General features: G+C 57.4%; 1 protein-coding gene across 1 annotated transcript; it reads left to right on the top strand.

The window, feature by feature from the left end:
* The first annotated feature begins 215 nt into the window (after positions 1-215).
* On the top strand, positions 216-9,044 carry NR2E3 (nuclear receptor subfamily 2 group E member 3). Its single transcript, XM_034784694.1, has 6 exons — positions 216-324; positions 813-1,076; positions 2,156-2,337; positions 3,397-3,637; positions 6,838-6,943; positions 8,912-9,044. The coding sequence occupies exons 1-6, from the start codon at positions 240-242 to the stop codon at positions 9,042-9,044; spliced, it is 1,011 nt and encodes a 336-aa protein (XP_034640585.1). The 5' UTR covers positions 216-239.
* Positions 9,045-9,512: the final 468 nt, after the last annotated feature.

Genomic DNA, 9,512 nt, shown 5'->3' with positions numbered 1-9,512 from the left:
GGGACTCCTGGGCTGAGGGGGGTGGGCACTGCGGGACTCCTGGTAGGTCATGGTGCAATCCCCAGCCATGGGTTTGACCCCAGGGTGTCAGCACCTTGTCCTGGCTAGTCAATTAGTTATGGGGCAGATGCAGCATCCTGGACTGGGGGAAACACCTCCTCCCCCAGGTGCCACGCAAGGAGGGCTGACATAACTGGGCCTGCATTCATCTGCTCTTCAGGTGCCAGGCTGGGACGGGGATGTGCCCCGTGGACAAAGCCCACAGAAACCAATGCCAGGCCTGCAGACTGAAGAAGTGCCTGCAAGCAGGCATGAACAAGGATGGTGAGTGCAGGGGGGTGCCAGAGGGTACAGGGCCGGGAAGGCCACACCTGCAGCCCTTCGACTGTGAGAGCTTCTGGGTAGGGGCCCGGGGCTGTTGCTCTCTGGGCAGTACCGGGTGCCCACACCGGGTGCTGGGCAGAGAGGAGCTCAGGACAGCTGAGCTCAGAGGCTGCTCAGGATAGGTGGAGAGGCTGCTGCCCAGAGCACACAGCTAGGTGACAGGGCCGGCCCCTAGCCTTGCCGTGACTAGGTCCCCATGGCTGTGCAGTGGGGAGGATAGTACCAGGACTGCCAGGTTCCAGATGAAGGGCGTTTGCCACCCTCAGCTAGAAGGATAGGGCAGAGGGTCAGTGCCCATCTTGCTACACGACCTTGCTGCAGGGAGGCTGGGGGTGGCTGCTCAGGGGGCGGACAGGGCCTGGTGCTCTTTGCTGTGCGTGTCAGCGCTCAGACCCTCTACCCCTAACCATCCTGCTCTGCATCCCCAGCCGTGCAGAACGAGCGCCAGCCCCGCAGCACTGCCCAAGTCAGACTCAACAGCATCCCGCTGGACACAGACCTCAAGCCTGCGCACTTGGCCACCACGCGGGAGGCCCCTCCGCCACCCTGCCCTGCCCTGCCAAGCCTTAGGGGCCCCGTCTCCTCTGTGCCGGGTACCCTGGGACCTCAGGCACCCACTCCTCCAAGTAATCACCGCTTCATGGCCAGCCTGATGACAGCCGAGACCTGTGCCAAGCTGGAGCCCGAGGATGGTGGGTTGCTGGGCACAGGGTGGGAAGGGAGGCTGTGGCAATACCCGTGCCAGCCTGGGGGGATCAGCAACAGCAAGTGGCACAGACCCAGTTGAGGCAGGGGGTGAGCTCCTTCCCAGTGTGAGGCACCAGCAGCATCAATTCTACGTCCCTGCCTGGGGCTGCGCTCCTTGCCATGCCAGAGCCCTGAGCCCTTTCGCTTGGTTCCCCAGCCCTTGGGATTCACAGAGCAGCCCCTGCAGAACCAGAATTCACAATGCTGCCTGACCTCAGCTGTGGAGGCATCTGGCCCCAGGCTACTGTCAGACTGCAGCTGCCTCCAGGGAAATTGGCCTGTCCCAGCCAAGGGGCATGCAGGCCTTGTCACCACCACGCAAACCTCTCCTGTAGAACCCAGGGCAGCCCCCCTGTGCAAACCTAGGCTGCCCCTGCACAAGGAGTGTGCACCAGCCACTAAAGTCCCTGAGTGGATGAGTCTTCAGTGGAGCTTCCCTCTGCCTGCAAAGGTCCTGTCATATGCCTCGGACATCATCAGCAACCAGGTGCCCTGCTGCCCTTCCCCCTGCTGGCACCAAACTGCTTCCCTTTCTGCAGTGCTTAATTTGTAATGAAAGAGGTGCTGGGGCCCTGAACTGCCAAGCCTAGAGGTGCCAGGGGCCCTGAACTGCCAGGCCTAGAGGTGCCGGGCGGGGGGGTCGGGGAGATCAGCCCTGGCACAAATTAGGTGCTACCTTTCTGCCTTGTGCTCACCTTTTGCTCCTGGAGCAGCTCGGACAGAGGTGCCGTATCACACAACTTGTGGTCCCTCTGTCTCAGATTCAAAGCTGGGGACAGATGCTGCATTGGGAGGGCTGCAGAGCCTGGCTAAGGGGCAAACAGAAATCAGGGAAACCTGGCTAATGTTAGAGGGATTTTGAGGAGAAAATGGGTTGGTTCCTCCCCCTTCGAATTTGGGCTATCCATGTGTCCGCCCATGAGCAGCAAGACTCAGACCAGCCCTGGCTTGGTCCCTGAAGTAGCTGGGGCAGTTTCTGTGAGCTCTGCTGCTGTCCGTGACCCAGCTGTTCTCCTCCCTCCAGCTGATGAGAACATCGATGTGACAGGTAACGAGCCCGAGAGGACCTCAACTGAGTACCAGATGTCCCCCTACCCATCTGCCAGCCCTGAGAGCGTCTATGAAACTTCTGCCCGCCTCCTCTTCATGGCAGTGAAGTGGGCAAAAAACCTGCCCGTCTTCGCCAATCTGCCCTTCAGGGACCAGGTGAGGTGGGATCTGGACTAACTGGGTTGCCGTTTAGTGACCTCTGGGCTGGTGTGATGCACATTGGTGAGGCGACCCCAGGACCAGACAGCAGGGCTCTGACTAGGCAGCAGACAACACAGCTCTGGGCATACCCCTTCCCAAGCGCTTTGCAAACAGGGATTAACTCACCTCCCACCCTTCAGGCATCATCCCAGATCACAGGCCCAGAGGGTGGATTGATTTGTCTCAGCTCACGTGGCAGGACTGGGACTAAAAGTGTTAACAGAACCTAGGCCCCGTGCAAATTACACAAGGTTTGGTTTGGAGACACCTCAGCCTGCTTAGCAGTTAGCACCATGGCAAACACCCTTAAAAACTCTTTGTAACCTTTTGTTAAAGATACAGCAAAGAAGGGAAAACAGTGAAAGCCTTTGAAACGTAAAATGCTAAGTGAGGCTTTCATGTGAACAACAGCCTTTGTTGCCTTTTCCTTCAGCTGGAGAGTATTTTTTAAAGGACCCCCCCTCCCCCCGCCAGCCCCCTCATGCCCTGTTCACAGCTGAGCTCACAGTTGGGGCGAAGTTGTAGACCCAGTTATCATAACAGAACCCAGCTCTCCTGATGTCCCCTCTTGAGCCATAGCCGCCAGGAATGGCCGGAGAGATCAGATGCATTTGGAGCATGGTGGTGGCTTTCACTTTGTGACCAATCTACTAAGCATGTGGCTGGGAACACGGGATTTAGGGGGCAGCGGGCCCTGGTGGAGTGGTGCTGTGATGAGATCACATGTGAGGTGGTCATGGGTGACTGGGCCAGTAGCACTCAGGCCGAAAGGCAGGCACACGGGTGGTGGCTGCTGCTGTGCAACTTGTTTTCAGTACCCGTGGGAGATGACACATAAACGGGAATCTAATGTCTGTATTACAGTAGCAGCTACAGGCTCTAATCAGGCCTCAAGGCCCCAGCGTGCTAGGTGCTGTACGTACATGTACACCTACACCTGTACACCCACCTATACGCACCCACAGGAGGCCTCATCCCATAGCTCACATGTTCCTTCCTCTTGTGCCTTGGCAGGTGATTTTGCTAGAGGAAGCCTGGAGCGAGCTGTTCCTGCTCTGCGCCATCCAATGGTCCATGCCCTTGGAAAGCTGCCCGCTGCTCTCTGTGCCTGAGCTCTCCCCCAACATCCACGGGAAACTGGTGTCTGCCAGCGTGGACATCCGCATCCTGCAGGAAACCATCAGCCGCTTCAAGTCCCTGACCATAGACCCCACAGAGTTCGCGTGCATGAAGGCCATTGTGCTCTTCAAACCAGGTGAGCCCCGCTGGTGCTGCAGGACAGTGGCTAGGAACAGCCATAAGGCAGGCAGCCTTGCTCTCACATCTCTGCCAATGCCCCTCAGTCCGGACCTGCAGCCCCTGCCCCCTCCCCCATGTATCCCAGCTCTATTGTCCCCCCACCGCTGGAGCTCTGCCAACATCCCTCAGTCCTGACCTGCAGTCCCTGCCCCCCAGTATTCCAGCCCTATCCTCCCCGCAGCTCTGCCAATGCCCATCAGTCCCAACCTGAAGTCTCTGCCCCCCCAGTATCCCAGCTCCTTCCTGCCCAACCCAGGGCGAGAAGGCCATCTGAGCCATCGGGACCTTGGAGAAAGCAACCCCCAGCCCTGGAGACACCGGTTATATCTGTCCAGGGCCAGCAGAGCATCATTGGGTCCCTCCTGGGCTGTATGAATCCCATCGTGGAGCCCAAAGATTCAGAGAGATGCTCGCACCGCGAGTCCCCCACAAACTGCCAGCAGTGAGACTCTGAGATCTAGCCAGCGGCGGGAGCGTGACCCGGGAGGGGACTGGGCAGCAGTGGCTGAGGAGGTTGGGTGCAGGATCTTTGCACCCTTGCTCAGTGAACTCCTGGGAACTCTGTGCCCCTCCCTCCATGGCTGTCATTCACAATGGCATTCCTGGTGAGGCCTGTGACCCCCATGTGGCTCTGTGGAGGCGGTGTTCTGGACAATGTCACTGTGGTCATGGACAGAGCCTGGCTGGCTGCCTTCCTCTCCACCCCTCACAGGAGGCTAAACTGGCTGCCAGGCCTGGGACCCCCCACATGCTTCCTGCTTGCTCAGAGTGGAGGCAATCCGGGGAACGCATTGCCCAGTATACCAGGCTATGCCCTGGGAGCCAGCTCACAGGCAGTGTGCGCTGCTGCCTCACAACAGCTGCACCAGTGGCTTTCCAATATTTAGTTTGGAAACAGGAGGGAGGATGATCCAAGCCATTCACCTTCCTCCTGCAGTGCCAGGAAACGTATCAGTTCTGTGTCTCGTTTATAAATAATCCTCTGAGCCCTACCTCCTTTGGCATTGCCAGCATACGTTGCTGCTCTGCCCAGAAACCCAATTACCTAGGGTTGCCAACTTTCTACTTGCACAAAACCGAACACTTTTACCCCGCCCCTCCTCCGAGGCCCTGCCCCCACTCACTCCATTCCCCCCTCCCTCTGTCACTCGCTCTCCCCACCCTCCCTCACTCGCTCATTTTCCCCAGGCTGGCTCAGGGGGACAGGGTGTGGGAGGGGGTGAGGGCTTCAGGTTTGGGGTTCAGGAGGGGGCTCCGGGCTGCAGGGTGGAGCCAAGGGGTTCGAAGTATGGGAGGGGGCTCCAGGCTGAGGCAGGGGGTTGGGGTGAGAGGGTACAGGCTCTGGGCTGGGGGTGTGAGTTCTGGGTGGGGCAGGGGTGAGGGCTCCGGTGTGGGGCTAGGATGAGCGATTTGGTGTGTTAGAGGGATCTCCTGGCTAGGGCTGAGGGGTTTGGACTGTGGGAGGGTGCTCTGGGCAGGGGTGTTTGTGGGGTGAGGGCTCCAGCTGGGGGTGAAGACTCTGGGGTGGGGCCGGGGATGAAGAGTTTGGGGTGCAGGCTGGGACCGAGGTGTTCAGAGGGTGGGAGGGGGATCAGGGCTGGGGCAGAGAGTTGGGGTGCAGGCTCCGGGCGATGCTTACCTCAAGCGGCTCCTGGAAGCAGCGGCATGTCCTCCCTCTGGCTCCTATGCGGAGGCAAGCCAGGCAGTTCCAGGCCAATGGGAGCTGTGGAGCTAGCGCTTGGGGTGGGGGCAGTGCACGGAGCTCCCTGGCTGCCCTTACGCCTAGGCAGGGCCGGCTTTAGGCCGATTCGGCTGAATCGGGCCCCGCACCTAAAAGGGCCCGGCAGCTCTCCACCCCTCCCCCAGCTGACTTCCCCCTTCTCCCCTCCCCTGAACGCTCCGCTCCCTGCTCCTCCCCCTCCTCTGCTTTCCGTGAATCAGATATTCACGGGAAGTCTGAAAAAAAGTAGGGGCAGGTGGGCAGCATCAGGTAAGCTGGGGTGGAGGGCTCCAGGGAGGCGCAGCGTGGCCCGGCCCAGTCCGGCCCTGGCCGAGCGGCTCCCTCTGGCCCCGGCCCCAGCCACTTCGGCCTGGCCCAGGCCCCGGTTCCAGCCGAGCACCCCCAGCTCCGGCCCCTCCCTGGCCGAGCAGCACCAGCTGAGCACCCCCGGCCCTGGCGGCTCCAGCCCTGCTCCCAGGAATCGGGCCCCACTCTTGCTAAAGCTGGCCCTGCGCCTAGGAGCTGGAGGGGGGACATGCCACTGCTTCTGGGAGCTGCAGGGAGCCTGCCTTAGCCCCACTGTTCTGCCGACCGGACTTTTAACAGCCCGGTCAGCAGTGCTGACCGGAGCTGCCATGGTCCCTTTTTGACTAGGCATTCCGCTTGAAAACCGGACACCTGGCAACCCTACCTCCTTCTGAGCATCCATCCCCAGCTACTGGGAGTTAATACACAAGGGTTCATCCACCTTGCCCAAGCCATGTCCACATGGTTTCTGAAGATGATCGGATTTCTCTCACCGTATTAACGATGGTTCCAGTGTTAATGTAGTCAGCAAATGTCCTTCCCTAGAGGATACAGCCCTGTGAATTGATTAAAAACAAACCCAACATCCTAGCTGTATAACTCATACCCATCGTTACTTTCAGCGTCCCAGGCCAGAGCTGGCACTGCAGCTTAGCTACCCCTCCCCTCCCACTGTGTATGAAGTTGTGTTCGTTTGGGGAGCAGCCGGGGGAATGAAGGGGGTGGGGGGAGAGACAGGAGTTGCTAGAGCACCTGCCTCAGAGCAAGAGGGTGTCGGGTCCCATGACCTGTGAACCATCTCAAACAGCAGCAGAGGCACTGCCCCCACCCCCCGACCAGGGCTCCCCCCAGGGAATGTCACTGGAATACCAACCTCGCACTCAGAGCCGAACCAGGCACAATTACAGCTCAGCTCAGCTGGTTCAGCCTGTGATCCAATCCGACGGGCATGCCCTCACCAGGACACCCTCCGTGCAGAGGGGCTCCTGAGCAGTGCTGTGGGCCCAGGCATTGCTCCTTGCTGGCTGGACCCACTGGCCCGCCCACGGTACGGGAGTTGTGCGCTCCTGCTGCGTGCGAGGAGCCTCTCTCAGTGCAGGTGCCACAGAACAGCCCTGATCTTGTTACAGAGACACGAGGCCTGAAGGATCCAGAGCAGGTGGAGAACTTGCAAGATCAGTCGCAGGTGATGCTGGACCAACACAACCGGACACACTACCCCAGCCAGCCTGTCAGGTAACAGGGCTCATGCTGCAGCTGTGCCATTGACCACGCAGCACCCTTCACTGCTGGCCACCTGCCAGTGCCTGTCTCGCTCCTCACCTTCCTGCCTCTCCTCCCTTCTGAGCTGTCTAACAACTGCCCACCTCCCGGGCAAGTCCATCAGAAATCACTCTTCTCCCTACTGCGCAAGCTAGTCTCCATGATGCTGAAGCCCTCGGTTTGCCTTGTGCTGCTCTAGAGCTGGGGCAGGGCTGAGCTGTCCATCCTTCCTTTAGCAGCCTTTCCTGCATAGGCAGAAGGCTAAAGCGTAGGTGGATGCATCCCTGTTGGGCTGGCGCCCTCTGCTGGGGGAGGAGGGAGTGTCACGTCCTTTAGGGATTGGGTGCTGGGTGACTCAGCTTTGTGGGATTTCCCCTCTCCACATCAAGGCATGCTGGGCTCTGCACCTGCCTACAGCTCATCCCCACTCCTCTGTCCACTGCTCCCTTTGAGGTCTTCTCCACCATGCAATGCCACCCACCATCCTCCTTCCTGTGCACCAAGCATCCCCTCTTCTCTCTTCACATCCTCCCACAAAGGGGGATGTTCCTTCCTTCTTCCTGGTAGCCCCCCATCTCCATCTGGGGGCTTCCTGCACCCCATCCAATGGTTATTTACAACAAAACCCCCAAACATGCAGAAGGTGAAACCTAAATGTGTGCCAACTTCCATGGGCTGGAGGGCCTCTTCCACCAATCCCTTCTGGCCCTCCCCCATGATGGAATCTGTCCTAGATTGATTGTGAGCTTATCAAGGCAGGACTTGCTCTTTTCCGTGTCTTTAGCACTATGGATGCACAAACAGCTCCTCTCTTGAGCTGTTCCCTTCACCCAGGCTTGTACCTACTGAGGGTATGTCTATACTACAGGATTACTCCGAATTTACAGAATTCGATTTTTGGCAAACGATTGTATAAAGTTGAGTGCATGTGGCCACACTAAGCACATTAATTCGGCAGTGTGTATCCATGTATCGAGGCTAGCGTCAATTTCCGGAGCGTTGCACTGTGGTAACTATCCCATAGTTCCCACAGTCTCCCCTGCCCATTGGAATTCTGGGTTGAGATTCCAATGCCTGATGGGGCCAAAAATTTGTCGCGAGTGGTTCTGGGTAAATGTCGTCAGTCAATCCTCCCTCCGTGAAAGCAACGGCAGACAATCATTTCGCGCCCTTTTCCCTGGATTGCCCGGGCAGACGCCATAGAATGGCAACCATGGAGCCCGTTCAGCCTTTTTTCACTGTCACCATATGTCTACTGGATGCTGCTATCAGATGCGGTACTGCAGCGCTACACAGCAGCATCCCCTTGCCTTTGCAAGTTAGCAAAGATGGTTACCAGCCATACTGTACTGTCTGCTGCTGTCATTCCTCCTCTGGAGTGAAGCCATCAAGTGCAGGCAGCCATGGCATGAAACAGATGACAGCATCACTGAGCTGCTGGATTGAGCAAAGGCCAATGTGCCACTGCTTTAGAACAGTGGCTACACGGTGGCTCCTCCAGGCGTGGTTGGGAAGATCTGGCAGGAGCCTAGAGTCAATTCATCCTGATGGACCATGTTGTACTTGTGAAGAACACAAAACATTGTAGTGGTAGGTCCCTACTTTCCAGCCTGAACCTTAGCATTACACTCAGCAGCCCAGTGGTAGGTAGGTTGGCAAATTGCGCTGTGTTTTCAGCGCACACTTTGATGGCCCAAGCGCGTTATCCAAAAGGGAAATTTGATGGAATAAATCAAGGGGAAACCACCTGTGTCAGAACATTTTCTCTCTCTGCAAGCTTTGTTTGGGCAGCCCCTCTTGCCAGGGAATTACTGACTCATTGTGATATTATTAGCCCTTTGACCTCTGACACAGCAGGGTAAAATCAAAATCCTCCCTGAGACTCTCCCTCTACTTAATAGCTAACCAAACCCACATTGACACTTCTCTGCTTTCCTCCAGGTTTGGGAAACTGCTCCTGCTCCTTCCCTCCTTGAGGTTTATTTCCTCAGACCGGATCGAGCTCCTCTTCTTCCGCAGAACTATCGGGAACACTCCCATGGAGAAGCTGCTCTGCGACATGTTCAAAAACTGACCTGTCCCTCTTGCGACCAGGGTCCCTTGAGGTGGGTGCTGAGGGCTTCCTGGTAGTTCCAAGAACCTGGTTTCCAGAGCAGGTGAAAGGAATGTGGAGATCCCACTCAGTCCTGAGTGAGTTGTCCAAGTCAACTGCATATCTACCAATCCTGACATGGTATGGCCAGGATTAATCTCTGTTCACAAGCAGCTGCAGCCAACTGGAAATTGTTACCTATCAACATTCAGGTCATTGTAACCATTGGAGGTTTCAGTCACCCCCGGGAAGCTCACACAGCAGATGCTCTGACTCAGAATTGAACAGAAGTTTACAAGCTCCATTAGTAGAACCGCAAGAATCACCTGGTACCTACCTACCAAGATGAAACTAACGTTACATATGTGAAGAACACAAACTCATGGTGGAAAGCCAGGACACTGTACTAACACCACCCCAAGGAGGTGGACAAATGCAGTTCTTGATGCA

Source organism: Trachemys scripta, chromosome 10, assembly GCF_013100865.1.
Source record: "Trachemys scripta elegans isolate TJP31775 chromosome 10, CAS_Tse_1.0, whole genome shotgun sequence".
In the NCBI taxonomy this organism is placed as follows: domain Eukaryota; kingdom Metazoa; phylum Chordata; order Testudines; family Emydidae; genus Trachemys; species Trachemys scripta.
Note: the sequence above shows the minus strand (reverse complement) of the source record. Positions and strands in the feature narration are given on the sequence as shown.